Source organism: Sitophilus oryzae, unplaced genomic scaffold (assembly GCF_002938485.1).
Source record: "Sitophilus oryzae breed Bouriz unplaced genomic scaffold, Soryzae_2.0 scaffold_469_pilon_pilon, whole genome shotgun sequence".
NCBI classification, from domain to species: domain Eukaryota; kingdom Metazoa; phylum Arthropoda; class Insecta; order Coleoptera; family Curculionidae; genus Sitophilus; species Sitophilus oryzae.
In genome coordinates, this window is record NW_022147050.1 from 586,894 (window position 1) to 604,210 (window position 17,317).

The 17,317-nt window shown below is 32.8% G+C and overlaps 1 protein-coding gene across 4 annotated transcripts in view; it reads left to right on the top strand.

The window, feature by feature from the left end:
• LOC115886127 (oxysterol-binding protein-related protein 9) overlaps window positions 1-17,317 on the top strand; it is a 75,164-nt gene that overhangs the window by 25,291 nt on the left and 32,556 nt on the right. For all 4 annotated transcript variants that reach the window (XM_030905197.1, XM_030905198.1, XM_030905199.1 and 1 more), the window contains exons 2-4: window positions 1,847-2,047; window positions 16,980-17,081; window positions 17,146-17,223. In XM_030905197.1, the coding sequence (XP_030761057.1) occupies window positions 1,847-2,047; window positions 16,980-17,081; window positions 17,146-17,223 (381 nt within the window). The remainder of the gene's footprint in view (window positions 1-1,846; window positions 2,048-16,979; window positions 17,082-17,145; window positions 17,224-17,317) is intronic.

Consider the following 17,317-nt stretch of genomic DNA (forward strand, 5'->3'; position numbering starts at 1 on the left):
AAGTAGAACAGATAAAAACCTTAACATCAATGTGTGTTTCTATTCTCCCGAATAGCAGGTGAATAGAAACACAAATGTTATTTTTATTTAATATTTATACGCATATTTTTCAAAAATCAAATTATATGTATACGCAAAGAACAAACAAAGACCCATATTTTAAAATATTCGGGAAAATAATACCGCATTTTTATCAACCGGTATATCGCTAATAGCCTACGAAACTGTTTCTATTCACCCCATTTTACGGTACTATATTATCTCTGCAAATTATGAAGAAGTAATTCTGGATTCTTTGGATTATTTAGTTATCAAAAAAGTTAATGCCTATACTGTATACATAAAAAAATTGTGTGTGCACTATGTGCGCATACTTGAAGTGAAACTTCTTATTAACAGCTATTTTTTACGCAAAACAAATAGTTTTTTACACGTAAAAAATTGTTTTTTGTACCTAATAATTAGATTCACTTTTACAAAATTTGTATTAAAATATTAATACTTTTGTTAAATATTAACATGTTAAACTGACATAAAAAATTATCTTTAAAAATGGATAAAGCGGATTTAAATAACGGGCATTGAAATGTGAACCAAAACTAATAAATTTTAGTAACCATATTAGCAGCAATCGACAACACCTATCTTTGGTGTTTTTGTGATTTTGATACACAGGGTGGTCCGAACTGTATTCCAGAAATTTTGGCAGCATATTCTGCAGATAAAAATAAGTAAAAAGTTCATATAAATGAATGTCCTAAAATGTTTAGTTTCGGAGATACAGGGTGTAGAAATTTCATTTTTATTTCGATTTTTTCCAAATAATTTATGAAGTAACGTCAATATTTGGAAGAAAAATGGTGTCTGGGAGTTTTTTGACATGAGAAATTTGATTTTGATGTCAATATGACTCCTACTTGGCGCCACCTACATATATTTTAACTGGTTTGAGGAATAACAACTTTTCGTCGGTAGCTGTATAAAAGTACTGAGTAAAAAAATATACATTTACGACACTTTTTACGTAAAAAATGTATCTTGGTAAAAATCGCTACGAGTAATGGTTCTCGAGATATTTTGAATCGAAATTATCAATACCTGTCGTCATTGACATAAATTAAACATATTGACTAAATAGTTATTAGACTGAAATGATAAATTGAAAATCTTTTTGTGCCAAAAGGTCAACAGAAACTGTTTTATTTATCATCATTTTTTCGAAGAAAAATATATGATTAATTTAAAAAAATAAAAAGTTTCTAAATTTATGATTTCAGTCAAACACTATCTACTCAACATATTTATTTTTAGTCAATAATGACATGTATTGGCTATTTCCATTCTAAATATCTTGAGAACGATTGCTCGTAACGATTTTTACCAAGGGACTTTTTTACTTAAAAAATTACAGAAATGTATATTTTTTCACTCAGTAGTTTTATACAGGTACGGACGGAAAGTTGTCTTCAAAACAGCTAAAATACATGTAGGTGGCGCCTCCTACAAAGAGCAGTCATATTGAGATCAAAATCCAAATTTTTCATGTCAAAAAACTCCCAGACACCAATTTTCATCCAAATATTGACGTTAATTCAGAAATTATTTGGAAAAAATCGAAATAAAAATGAAACTTATACACCCTGTATCTTCGAAACTAAGCGTTTTAGGACATACATTTATATGAACTTTTTGGCTTATTTTTATCTGCAGAATATGCCGCCGAAGTTTCCGGAATACAGTTTGGACCACCCTGTATACGCACCACTTTGAAGCTTAGCTACAAACATCAAAATATTTAATTTTTTTTATTGTTAATTTAAGTTAATTATTGAGTTTTCATTTGCAGTCTAAAGAAAAAATGATGCGAGGCGTACGAAGAGGGTGTGTACGGCTCAAAGGTGCTTCGTTGGGAATCGACGACGAAGACGACAGTACCTTTACCATAACGGTAGATCACAAAACTTTTCATTTCCAAGCCAGAGATGCCGAAGAAAGACAAAAGTGGGTGCACGCCTTAGAAGATACGATATTTAGACACGGAAAAGGGGTGAGTGTGATTTAAAAAAGATGTGTGTGCACTATGTGCGCATATTTGAAGTGGAACTTCTTACTAACAGCTAAGGATATATATTTTTTATGCATGCTTTTTATAAACTTCAAAAAAATTAGAGTTGATATAAAACTGTATACTATTCTAGCTTTATAATTTCATAATGTTTTTTTAATTTTTATTAAAAAACGATAATTCTGTCACTCGGCCGGATATCCTGGCAGCTGTGGCCATTAAACCAAAATACTACTACATCTATATCTCTATAACAATTTGTTTTGTGTGGTCTGTGGTCTGTTTTTGTTTAAATGTTTTGTTCATTATTCATGTTGGGGATTTATTTTTAAATTAATGTTAATCGTTAGCAGGGCCGGATCTACCTACGGGCTGTTTGGGCTGCAGCCCAGGGCCCCGAGGTTACAAGGGGCCCCCAGGCCCCGCAAAAAACAATAGACCCATAGGTAGGAACTGTTGAATCGTGAAATAAAATTAAAATTCAGGTTAAAAGTTTAAGCCAGACAAGATGGCCTTGCCACTATGATGCTGTCAAAGCCTTAAAAAATAATTATGATTACATTATGAAAATTTTCAAAAGTTTCAGCGAAAATGAGGTTGAGAAAGTTGATTTCCGGAAAGAGGCACGAAATTTATTCAATAAAATGGCGAAACTCGAGACTGCAATTTTGATTATCTTTGGGAAGAAGTTTTGGAGAGATTTCATTTAGTTAATAAAAAATACAGAGCCCTGGTTTAGACATTTGTGAAGGCAACAAGTTAATTGTTTCTTTAAAAGACTTTGTGAGCAACATACGACATCAATCAGATCAAATGTTACAGGAATACGACGAAAAAGCTAAAAAATTAAGTACTAGTGTAATAATAGACTACAATTACATAAACAAGAGACGCATTATCCCAAAATTTTCAGATAAGTCTACAGGTGAATTCTCAGTATACGGCGCAGAAAGATTTAAAGAGACACGTTAAAAGTTGCGTTGGATAAGCTGATTATGGATTTAAATAAAAGGAGACAAGTCTATGAGACATATAGCAAAAAATTCAAATTTTTAATGGATTCGCAAGACAAAAATATCGAAAACATAGATTTGGAAATTGCACGTCATATTATTGATTATTATCCCGATGACGTAGACGAGCATTTAGTGAATGAGTGCATTCAATTAAAATCGTACTTACTCCAATCTATGTCTGAGTCTTACCCCTCTTGCAGTAACATTTTTATGCTCATGTATGAAAATAAACTTATTAACGTGTTCCCTAACTGCTATACCATTTTAAAGATTTTTTTAACATTGCCAATCACTAGCTGTGAAGCAGAACGCTCCTTCTCCAAGATGTCCTATGTAGAATATAAATATAGGACAACAATGTCGAACCATCGACTAAATAATTTATCACTTCTTTCCATAAATTGTGATCTAACAAAAGACTTGGAATGCTATGACCAAATAACTGTCAATTTCTGTGACTACAACCTATCAATTTATTTTACTAATTCATAATAAGTAAATAAATAAAATTGTTTTATTGTTTTTTTATATTCTTATAAAATATCACTATTTCGGTTTTTCTCTCACCCAAAGTTTGCCTGGAATAGATCGCTACCACAGCAATAAGGTCGCCTTTTGTACAACTAATACTTGCGTAGATTTAAGTAACATTTATGTTACTTAAATCCACATATCACAAATACCGAAGTGTACAACAGAATAGGCAGAGAAAGAGAATTGCTCAATATAATAAAAATAAGAAAAACATCATACTTAGGGCATATATTGAGAAATGAAAAATACCACGTCTTACAATTGATAGTTAAGGGTAAGATTGAAGGAAAGAGAGGTCTCGACAGGAAGAAACTATATTGGTTGAGAAACATCAGAAACTGGACTCACCTAACTTTTGAAGAACTTATAAGGAAAGCCGAGAATCGTGAAAATTTTGCCAATGTGATCGCCAACCTCCACGAAAGAGACGGCACGTAAAGAAGAAGAAGAATAATATATCATTATAGAAACAGTTTTTTGATATGGCTATTAATTGAGTACTTATGTAGGCCCCTAAGTAGTTTCAGCCCAGGGCCCCACAAATTCACGATCCGCCCCTGATCGTTAGGCAAACTCCTAGAATATGTATTTTTTGCATAATCACAATTGTTACTCTAAATTTTACATAACCAAATTGTTACTCTAAATCGCTGTCTTTTTTAGTCAGATGTCACTTGTCTTGTCATTATTCAATTCATTATTCGAGTTCTCAGAATGTTGTTAACAAAAGTTTCATCCGAGGGGTAAACACATAGGGCAAAAATGGTACACCTACATCCTCTATCCTTAGTACATCCCCTACATCCTCCAGTGCATCCTCAGTACATCCCCTACATCCTCGTACATCCCCTAGTACATCCCCTACATCCTCGGTACATCCACTACATCCCCGGTACATCCCCGGTACATCCCCTACATCCTCTAGTACATCCTCGGTACATCCACTACATTCTCGGTACATCCGCTGGAAATTCTCTCATGTGTACACCATAAATTTAGAATAATTTTCGTGATGAACCGTTTTACGTATCTAAAATACTTTTCGAGATATACTTATCTTAGACACATAATATATTTTTTAAAATTGGGCCGAGAGCTAATTATCTGAACCAATGGGCACTTACCCTAGTATCCTACAGGCAGAAATCTACGCTATCGAGAGATGCGTACAACTTATCTTAGATAGGAACTATCGGAAACAAGAAATAAGCCATCTTATCTGATAGCCAAGCAGCGTTAAAGGCGATCAACTCAGTATCAATCAATCTGGAAATTGGTCAAAGAATGCATAGAGAAGCTGAATAAATTAGGCAAAGAAAACAAAGTCCTCCTACACTGGGTGCCTGCTCATCAAGGGATAGAAGGCAATGAAAAAAGCAAATAATCTAGCTAGGAAAGGAGCGAACACTCCACCTGCCAACTGGACCAGAACCGTTCTGCTTTCCAAGTGGTAACCAACTCAAGGCGAAACTCAAGAACTTGGAAGATTCCATCCGCAACCTGGAATGGAAATCTTGCAATGGTCTAAGACACTCGAAGAAGTTTCTGAGGGCTTATGATCAAGAAAAATCACAGATCTTCCTGGGTCTGAGTAAGAACAATCTTCGGATTGTCACGGGGTTTTTTACAGGACACTGTCTCCTCAATGAACACCTCAGTAGATGGAAACTAAGAAGAAACGGCGAATGCAGATTCTGTGGGGAAGATGGGGAAACACCAGTACACCTCATCACTGAGTGCGCCGAGACGTCAACCATTCGTGCCATGAATTTTGGTACGACTGATATTGGAGATGGAGAACTACCCTCTATAAAACCGTCCCAGATACTGGCTTTTGTCAAAGCCCTGGGACTGTATGATGAGTTATGATTCAAGAAAGGGGGACACAATGGATCTGTAAGGTCGAAGTGATTAACCCCCCTCCCACTCATTCTAAATTCTAATTTATAATAACAAAATTAAGGTTACTTTACTTCCGACGAAACCGGAATTACTATTTAATTGTTATTTATGTTTAGAGCCATCTCCCACTTTATTACGATCTGTATTATATGTATAACTACACAAAGTTTCTGAAACCTCTAGAATTTATTGGCTAGTAATATAGTTGACACCTAGTATTTTTGTTGAATTCAAAAGGATAAAAAAAATCAAAACCATTTAAAAAAAATTATATGGGGTCATCGAGAATCGAACTAAGGCGCGCCAACCCATATCAGATCTTGCCAGAGCTGTAACAATCTCGGTTATTGTGCCTACAACAATTCGCCTTTACTTTTTTTATACAGGGTGAGTCTTAAATAAGTGCAAATATTTTCAGGACTGGTAGATCTCCAGTACATCCTCAGTACATCCCCTACATCCTCGTACATCCCCTAATACACCCCCTACATCCTCGGTACATCCACTACATCCCCTACATCCTCTAGTAGATCCTCGATACATCCACTACATTCTCGGTACATCCGCTTGAAATCCTCTCATGTGTACACCATAAATTTAGAATAATTTTCGTGATGAACCGTTTTACGTATCTAAAATACTTTTCGAGATATACTTATCTTGGACACATAATATATTTTTTAAAATTTTATTTCAATGCTAAAAAGAAAGCTAAAATTTTGAACGCTATTATCTCCGAAACTATTCAAGATATCAAAAAAAGGTGAAGCACCATTTCGACTTACATTTACTAGTAGGATATAAAAATTTACACGGTGTTTTATTTATAATAACAAAATTAAGGTTACTTTACTTCCGACGAAACCGGAATTACTATTTAATTGTTATTTATGTTTAGAACCATCTCCCACTTTATTACGAGCTGTATTATATGTATAACTACACAAAGTTTCTGAAACCTCTAGAATTTATTGGCTAGTAATATAGTTGACACCTAGTATTTTTGTTGAATTCAAAAGGATAAAAAAAATCAGAACCATTTAAAAAAAAATGATATGGGGTCATCGAGAATCGAACTAAGGCGCGCCAACCCATATCAGATCTTGCCAGAGCTGTAACAATCTCGGTTATTGTGCCTACAACAATTCGCCTTTACTTTTATTATACAGGGTGAGTCTTAAATAAGTGCAAATATTTTCAGGACTGGTAGATCTCGATAAAAGAAACATATTTTCTCATTACCGTTTTTTTAAATAAGTCCAAAATAACCGAGTTATTTAAGTTTGAAAATTTAAAAAAAATTGATTTTTTTTGGAAAAATTTTGAGAGCCACCGGATTTTTTCTGTATTTGCATCCCTTTTAGTGCTGTAACCATAGACTACAGCTGTAACTATGATAATATCAGAGATTAAGAAATTAGACCGTGGGAAAATTTGCGGTGAACAGGCAATTCTAAAAAGTTTTCGAAAAATATACAGGGAAATTTAAAATAAAATGCATGATTTTCTACATCTTTTTGTGAAAAAAAAACCTCATAGACGTGTTCCTGGGGTCGAAATATACCATCCCTAAAAATATTTGCACTTATTTAAGATTCGCCCTGTATAACAGCAGTTTATGCCTCGGTTTATGCAGTTTATGTTGACGGAAAAAGAAATAACTTAGTCATGCGTAAAGCCCTATATTATGTGCAAAATTATCAATCTCGTATTTTGAACCCTAAATAAAAATGAGATCTAGTAGCTACCGAGGTATCTACTTTATAAAATAGACATAAAAATAGGCAACGTTAGAGGCATTCGCATTTATGAACTTCGTTTTTGACGTATAGAGTGTACAATAATAATTATTTACACACACTTCCCTTTAATTCACAACGCTTACGGCTCTATGCAATAAAATATGAACACACATGCCAAACACATTTTTGCATAAACTTATACATACATTTTGCGAGACATTTTGAGGTTATGAGTAGGGGTGAGCCACAAAGTCTTGAGTATCGATATTTTTATCGATGCATCAAATAAAGGTCTATTTTCATTCCCATGAAATTTGTGCAAATCGGCTTGTGCAAACTTTATTTAATAAATTCATTGAGAAAACGGGTGTGCACAAGCTTATCGATATAGCTATCGATATAACAGGTACCGAATATCGCTTTATGAATGTTTTATATCGGAAATATCTATATCTATCTATATTCTCAATATCGATATTCGATCCTATTAGATTTCGTACAGGGTGGTTGTAAAATATAATGAATAAATATCAACATCTCGAGAACCACATTTTTTTGGAAATCGCTCGGCCACATCAATTTTATTTTTTCCGGGTCAGTTTATGCAAAAAATGAATATTATACAGGGTGTCTCAAAAATGCTTTGTTGAAAACAATTTTTTTTTAAATTGTGCTGCTCTAGGAAACATTTCTTTTGAAGCTCAGCGAGTTCAATTTTTGAACTACTCCAATCTGTTAATTTTTTTTGTTAAACCCCTTACATACCCTCTAAATATAGATTTCACTTTATATAATAATATAATATAAAAAATAAGGTATGATGTACAGATGTATACTAGCTAGAACGTCTAAAAAGTAAATGAACGAATCGGTCAGCCGCGAACAGGTATTAAAAAGTCGTATTTTATGGCAACAGAAAGGAAAAAAGGTACCGTAATTTATATTTTGGGAGAACCCGCTAATCAATGAAACAAACTTTTAAAAGCATTTACGCCAACTTATATAAAAACTCTAAAAGTTACTGTGAAATTCAATACCAACATAAGAAACTAAATATTGATTGACGTTCTACTGAACGCGAGTTGGTGCAACGCAATCCAAGTTTAACTTTGACCAACAGATCAGTTGAACTCTCGTTCAATTTATTTTGGTACAACCGGGCCTAAGTGTTCACCCCTCGGTTTCATCTTAAAATAAAATTTTAATCAATCACAGTTGTTTATCTCCATCATTTACCAGGTTAATAATACAGAAATTACAGTTCAATTACAAACAATTCATTATTTATAGTAATTTACAGTAATTTTATTACATGGTACGAATAATCTCGTTGATTATTGGTTTGAAATAAATATGACAGTGTCCTCCAATGAAAATGCCAGTTACTAACTCTAAATTCTAATTCTGAGCTGGCAAATGAGCTAGATGCTTTACCTAGACCCTTTTTTAGAAGCCACAAACCTATGCATAAAAATTTACTTCCTAGCACAAAGGTTGGTACAATATCAAGGTTTGGACGTCATCTGTTTTTTTCTGTCTTCGTCTGTCGAAATCTTACCTGAGCAAACAAACAGAGTATATATTATACTCTAACGGAACCCTACCTTGCTTTTATAAGCAATTTAATACTTAAATATGAATTAAAAACTAATATCTCAATGTTGAAGTATTTTTATTTGTAAAATTTAACAATAGAATTACTATTCAACCAAACACGTAGCAAATATAAACAATTCTGTATAACTATGGTACATTGACATACGTTAATTTTACGTAACACGGGGAGCCAAAATTATTTAAATGTGTTCTTATGACACCTCAATTAGCAAGTCTAAGTATATTTATTCGGCATTATTTTAATGATTTCTGTTTATAACTGAAATATGCATTGGTATGACCGAGGGTGAACAGAGATCAAATATATTCTGTTCTTTTACACAGGTAAGATTTCGACAGACGATGACAGAAAAAAGGTAAATGACGTCCATACCAATCCATTTATTTTGCTAAAAAATTTCTAATATTTTTTAAGTTAACTATGGATGGGTTTAAATATAAATCCTTCATACGTCGTCTCTTGTTGTTTTTAACCAGTTTCATTTGTTTATTTCAAAAATGACAGATCATATTTCAATGTTATTGGAGTGAACTTAAGATTATTGTATTCGACTTAAGATTTTTGAGGCTTGTCAAAGTCTTGCCAAATTATAGGTTATAATTTGTGTCAAATTATGTCAAATAACCTGCGTTTTTTTGGAAGATGATGCATTTGAAGATCATTTGATTGTGTTATTACGTGCGTTTTGTGTCTTTTGAAGTTAAGTGGAGGAAAAATCGAGGGAAAATTAACTGTAGACCCAGAGCACAATTTATAGTTAATATTCGGTGCCCAGACAGAAGGTTCTATACACCAATAAACCTCAATTAGCAAGTCTAAGTATATTTATTCGGCATTATTTTAATGATTTCTGTTTATAACTGAAATATGCATTGGTATGACCGAGGGTGAACAGAGATCAAATATATTCTGTTCTTTTACACAGGTAAGATTTCGACAGACGACATTGAAAAAATGACAATTTAATTAATATAATAAAAATATTTTATTTTGCTAAAAATTTCTAATATTTTTTGGTTAACTACGCATATTTAAATATAAATCCTGTCCATATGTCGTCTCTTGTTGTTTTTAACCAGTTTCACTTGTTTATTTCCAAAATGACAGATCATATTTCAAATGTTATTGGAGTGAACTTAAGATTATTGTATTCGACTTAAGATTTTTAAAAATTAAAAAAAAAAAAAAATTATAGGTTATAATTCAGGCCAAATTATGTCAAATAACCTGGCGTTTTTGGAAGATGATGCATTTGAAGATCATTTGATTGTGTTATTACGTGCGTTTTGTGTCTTTGAAGTTAAGTAAAGGAAAATATCGAGGGAAACTAATCCAGAACCAGAGCACAATTTATAGTTAATATCTGGTGCCCAGACAGAAGGTTCTATACACCAATAAACCTCAATTAGCAAGTCTAAGTATATTTATTCGGCATTATTTTAATGATTTCTGTTTATAACTGAAATATGCATTGGTATGACTGAGGGTGAACAGAGATCAAATATATTCTGTTCTTTTACTTAGGTAAGATTTCGAGACAGACGATGACAGAAAAAAAGGCAAATGACGTCAATACCAATGCATTTATTTCGCTAAAAGGTTTTTAATATTTTTTAAGTTAACTATGGATGGGTTTCTATATAAATCCGTCTTGCGTCCTCTCTTGTTGTTTTTAACCAGTTTCATTTGTTTATTTCAAAAATGACATATACTTCAATATTATTGAAGCGACGCTGAACCAATGACTAAGGAATATAAGGACATATAACGCCCATATACGGGCTGCAGCAGAATTTGTGACCTTAGACGCCATTCTTTTGATGGCAAACAATGAGTCATCATTTGGTCACCAGCGACAATTTTAGCGATTTTTAATAGTTTGTGTGTAGTGAACTTTGTATAAACTTTATTACAATGATGATGAGTTGTTCAGCTTTCAAGTGTAAAAGCAGCAGCGATAAGAAAGAGCCAGGAGTTACGTTTCATAGGTAAATAAACAGTCCGCTCCACCCATAGACTTAAAATAAAATATAGACTGAGCATCTCATTCATAAATAGCTGGAACATGCGGTCAGACACTGTCTTGTTATTGTTGTGTTATTGTTTTAGGTTATAACGAGTGCGACACGAGCGATAGATAGGTTGTCTCTGTCATAACGGTCGTTCCCTGACGACTCTGCCGAGAAACACAACACTGTCTTTCGTTTCTCAAGTACACCTGAACTCTCCGTATCATAGCCGGGTAATTTTTTTATTTTAATGAAGCTATAATTAAATTAAAAATATATCGTATTTAAACGTTTTTATATTTTATTAAGATTTAGGACAGGTTTTTTACATAAAAGTTTAGAAAAAACGTCTTAGAGTCCGAAAAGGATAAACATAATAAAATACACGTTATAGAAGAAATTTTATAATCGAAATTACGTAATTTTTGAAATTAATAATAAATTATTAATTTTAGTCAAACATTTACAACCCCTAATATTAATCAAAACAGGATCTATTCCACAGATATAATAGAATCGGCGACAGGGAGAGAAAAAAAAATGATTGTTGTAATTTTTTTTCTGGTTAAGTGATGTCTTATTATGTAAATTAGAGAAAACATAAATCTGTTCCATTAAAGCAAGGAAGGTGATAGGAAGTGGATAAAATAAAAACTACATTTATTTAACTCGGTACTGTCTTTATTATACCGGGTGCGTCTCAAAAGTGGCTCATCCCCCATAATTTTTTTATATTTTCAAATAAAAAAACAAGATTTAGTATGTTAGTATATGAAATAAATTAGGATTGATTGACGCATTCAATTGTTTTTGGTCACTTCCTGTGTCACCGGAAATGACTATAACTTTTAATTTTTAAACGGCACCCTCGGTATATTTCTACTTTATTCGATAGAAAATGACACTCTGAATAGAATGAAATATCATATGTCAACTTTTGACATTTTCGCATATGGTTTAATTGTAATTGTAACACGCGGTTCATAACGACAATTTGACTCGAAATACCAAGTGTGTGGTATCAATATATTCATAAAAAAATGCTTTTTCCAAATATGCTAATGAGTCACCCTTGTTCCATTTGAAAAATTGACATATGTATGATTAAAAATATGATTTGTACATCTTTTAATCGGCCTAGACAAGACACGAAACCCATTAGACGATCAAAACTATTTTTCCAAGGCTCCTTGATTAAAACTTAGTGTTTTTAACAACACCATGGCACCCTGGATTGAAATTTATAATACGATTTGTTTTTAAGCGACAATGTCAAAAGTTGACATATGATATGTCATTCTATTCAGAATTCTATTATCATTTTCTATCGAATAAAGTAGAAATATACCGAGGGTGCCTTTAAAAATCAAAAGATGTAATCATTTCGGTGAAACAGAAAGAGACCAAAAACAATTGAATACGTCAATAAATCCTAATTTATGTCATATACCTACTAACATACAAATCTGTTTTTTTATCTGAAAAAATAAAAAAGTTATAGCGGTGAACCACTTTTGAGACGACCCGGTATATTAAAAAATATTGTCTCATAATGTAATATCATATTAAAATTCTTGTATGTTATTTTAGATTCTGAAGATAATTTTAGAATAAACCGGAATATATTTTTAATAAAAACATTATTAATTATTAACAGGGTTATAATTATGATTTTGTTACAATGTAAGTAAGTAAATAATGTAATATAAGAGAAAAAATTCAGATTTTACATTTTACTAAAATATTATCTAAATAAGCGCCTTTCTACAACAACGCCACTGACTCCCAATGGGTAAATTGAGAGTTGCCTACGGTCGAAAGTTGTTTCAAGACTTAAATGGATTATTTAAGTCAAATTTCTTGCAAATTTGGCACTGACGAACCATATTTTATAGTTCTTGAACAGAAAAAGTCAATAAAATAAACAATTAAAGACTACAAGCTAAGAAAATGCGTTAATACAGCCGGGGATATAGCGGCAACAAAGCTTTACCGCACACGTGCGACGCGTACTACAAGGTAATAAATGAATGAATAGGCTCCCTCGCTTCTAATCGGTGTTGTCATATTGTAAAGAACTTATCCTTTTTAAACAGTATCCGACTTATAATTTAGTAGTATAAGGACTATTTATCATCTATGGAATATTAAAACCTACTTTATTAAACTGTAGTATTAATATCTCAATATATGTGTATAACAAGAAAAAAAATATTGATAATATTAAAGACGTGACAACATAGGCTGGATGAGGAAGGCTCGGTCGACTGTACCCAGAAGTAAACATGTGTACAAAAAAGGTTGTTTGTCCGCGTTGAGATGTAAATAGTGTAGTCTATATTTTATTTTAAGTCTATGGCTCCACCTTTTCAGCGTTTTCTTAGTTTTCTTATTGAATTCGATAATTTTTTTTCTGATATTATATGTACTTGATGTGTGCTATACGTCGATACTAGTTTTGTACCTTTTATTAACATTTTAATACGTTTTTTTTCGTAATTAATTAGTATGATACCAGTGATACCACCGTATACACCATAGGCGTAGTCAAAACATTTATCAAAAAATATAAATATCTCTTCAAACAGCTAGGTTAAGAAAAATATGTGCCACGGCACTGTTTGGTGACATGGTCACAATTTGCTTTCGGGTGTTATTTGTCCTTGGATTCTTTAGTCATTGCGCTGAACGATGCAAGGACGTATATGCGTATGAACTCGACTTAAGATTTTGGGGCTTGGCAAAGTCTTGCCAAATTATAGGTTCTAATTTGTGTCAAATTATGTTAAATAACCTGCGTTTTGGAAGATGATGCATTTTGATTATCATCAATGATCTGCTCAATTCAGATCATAAATTATCATCGATATATTTGATGATCATTTGACTGTGTTATTATAGTAAACGTCACTAATGTTTGGGAGTGATTCATCGCTTGATGAAATTAGAATCGACACGCGCGCTATCATTTTTACATTAAAAACGTAAATTTTTACCGCAGACGTAGATTTTTAAAGGCCCGGTCTAATAATCTGCCTGCGCTCCTCCTACTTATTCTAAAATGTTAGTGTGATTGACAAAGACGATACTATATCGCGTTTCTTTGATTGATTCGTTTTTGTGCGTCAATCCATTGGTGTGCTTGCCATGCAACCAATGGGGCATTCCAGTTTATATTTATAACCAAATATTTGTTTTGACAAGACTTTGGCAGTTAAAACAACAAATTACAACAGATTATATATTGATTATTATATGACTTGAAACACCACGGCACTGGAATTAAGTTTTATATGACCTTGAGCAGATTAGTTCACATGGTAGCGACCGATGAATCACTCCCAAACATTCGTGGCGTTTACTATACGTGCGTTTTGTGTCGTTTGGTATAACTTTTAAGGTATAAAATTCAGGAAATGTTATTATTAATAAAATTATTTATGTTTTATTATTGTTGTGTTTAATTTCCTGTGCAATATTAAAAAACATATTTGTGCATAAATTATATTGAGAAATATAATAATAAATGCAGGAAGTTTCTTGAAGCTTGAAAGTAAGAAATAGTTCTTTTTTATATTTTTTTTTGGTATGTGGTGTTTTGTTTAAATAAAATTACTCGATTAGATTTTTTCAGGATATTTTGAAGTGATCAGTTGTCACTCAAATTTTAAATATGTATATTAATTTCCTGCTATGGCGTTCCAATTTTACCAACTTATTTCTTTGTAAAATAAAATAAACCACTTTGAAATTAAAATGACAGACCCATCTATCACTGTCAAAGACAGACTATATACATGGTGCATAGAAGCGTAGAAAAGGCCTTAACCCCTACATATATGCCCTTACCCCCTTTGGTCTAATGAACTTCATGAAGCTTTTTACTTCTTTTGACTGTTTTCTGATATTTTTAGCTTGAGCCTGAGGTTGAGACTTCACCGTCTCAAAACTAGTCGCCTCCCTGTTTGTAAAAAAAATAAATAAGGATTATCTACATATATATAAAATGCTAATGTTTATCTGTGTCGTCTCTACTGAAGTAACGACTTGCTCAAGAAAGTTGTTTTTTTACTAAAAGATAGCTAATTGGCTCTTCTAAAAATTGTCGTCGCGGGTTTTTTGTTTTTCATTTAACAAAAAATAAAAAGTTTTTTTGCTGATGTCGTGGCGGATGCGCCAGGCTTCAACTAGTTTTAATATAAAATTGTGAGGATACTGTGTGCCTTTTATTCCTTTATTGGAGGATATTCATAATTATTACAGAAATAAAGATGTCTAATATTGACACTAACAATTTAGGTGCTACCATCGAAACTAAATAAAAAAAACACTGCAAACTTTGGATTTATAATAGATCTTACAATTTTTTAGTAGAAGAATTGAGTTGCGAGACACATTGTTTTACATTCTCTGTTTTTTATGGTATTGTTTTACTAATCATATTAAAGAACACAGATTGTTCGATGACTTGTAGGTTAAGTACATCCAGGTGCTGCATAACAAAATACGTCTGTAATTTATCGGTATTGGATAAAAAATGCAAAAGTATTCAGTTTCATTCAGTGTAAAGTTCAAAACCAAATCGTAAAAAACAGACTTTACGCAATGTTCATAGATTCTTTGCGAATTTTTTGTAGTTTCCTTTTCTCAAAATATAATATTATTACAATTTTACAGCTACAATTAATATTAACAAATTTACAGCTACTCCAGTTTTTACTACCATATAGGAGATGGTATAAAACTTTATTGGTGTATAAAACTCTCTGTCTGGGCACCGAATATTAACTATAAACTGTGCTTTGTGTCTACAGTTAATTTTCCCTCGATTTTTCCTCCACTTAACTTCAAAAGACACAAAACACACGTAATAAAATGCGTCATCTTCCAAAATACAAGTTATTTGACATAATTTGATACAAATTATAACCCCTAATCTGGCAAGACTTTGACAAGCCTCAAAAATCTTAAGCCGAGTTCATACGCATCTGCGTCCGTGCACCGTTCATCGTTCCGTCACTCCAATAATATTGAAATATGATCTATCATTTTTGGAGTAAACCAATAAAACTGTTTAAGAACAACAAGAGACGACGCTATCACGGATTTATAATAAACCCATGCATAGTTAACTTAAAAAATATTAGAATTTTTTTAGTGAAATGAATTGGGTATGGACTTCATCTGCTTCATCAACTCAATACCGTTATTCTGTTTACATAATTTTATTATAATAAGAAATAAATAGTGAGGGAAATGTATAAAAAAGAAGAAACAGATTAAACGGCTCAGCCCTCAACAACTCGTAACCGTATACACCAGTGTACACCAGTGCAGACACGCACACTCACACAACCACACCTACACTAGTGTATACTGATGTAACTGGCTTCGGGCTTCATCAGTACGGTAAGGAATCAGGAAGCGATGAAACCGATCCCAAAACACAAAAAGCCGGAAAGCAAACGATGCAACGAGGCACCGTGTGCAACCCAGGAGATGGAAAAATAATTGACGAAGAAGCGAAAATAAATGATGGAAAATAAAAGGAGCAAACGGGAACCTAAAGCCCCAATTTGCAGCCAAGAACCAGAGTCGCCCAGGATTGCGGGCTTCGTCCAGAACAGCCGCGGAGGTAGCCAATAGCAACCCGTCGCAATACCCTTAGCCGTGGTACCAATATGAACAAGATATAAATAGTGAGGGAAATGTATAAAAAAGAAGAAAATGTGGGGCTTTAGGCTCCCGTTTGCTCCTTTTATTTTCCATCATTTATTTTCGCTTCTTCATCAAATTTTTTTTTCCATCTCCTCGTTGCATCGTTTGCTTCCTGGTTTTTTGTGTTTTGGGATCAGTTTCATCACTTCCTGATTCCTTACCGAAGTGATGAAGCCTGAAGGCAGTTACATCAGTGTACACTAGTGTAGGTGTGGTTGTGTGAGTGTGCGTGTCTGCACTGGTGTATACGGTTACGAGTTGTTGAGGGCTGAGCCGTTTAATCTTTTTCATAATTTTATTATACATATTTACATTTTTTGCTTGAGGCATTCATAATTTATTTATACATATATTAAACTTTTTTTTTCTTTTCAGTCAAGATGGGAACCTCCGCATCCTACACCGACACTAAAAGATTTCGATAACAGGGTATCTGAAGCCGATGCCTATCTTCAGATTATGATTGAACAAACAGCGGTAGGTTAAAGTTTATAGTTCGTTTTAATATTTTAAATATAACTAAATGTCTTTCTCTTTTTAGAAACTTGAAGAAAGGATTGGGATGCTGACAGATCCAGAAGAAAGAGCAACTTGTGAAATTATTTTAAAACATGCAAATGTAAGATTATTTTCTCAATTTTTTTTCTTTATCCAAATTTCATTTGAATCGTTAAAAACACTTGGAAGAAAATTATAATAAATCGAAAAAAATG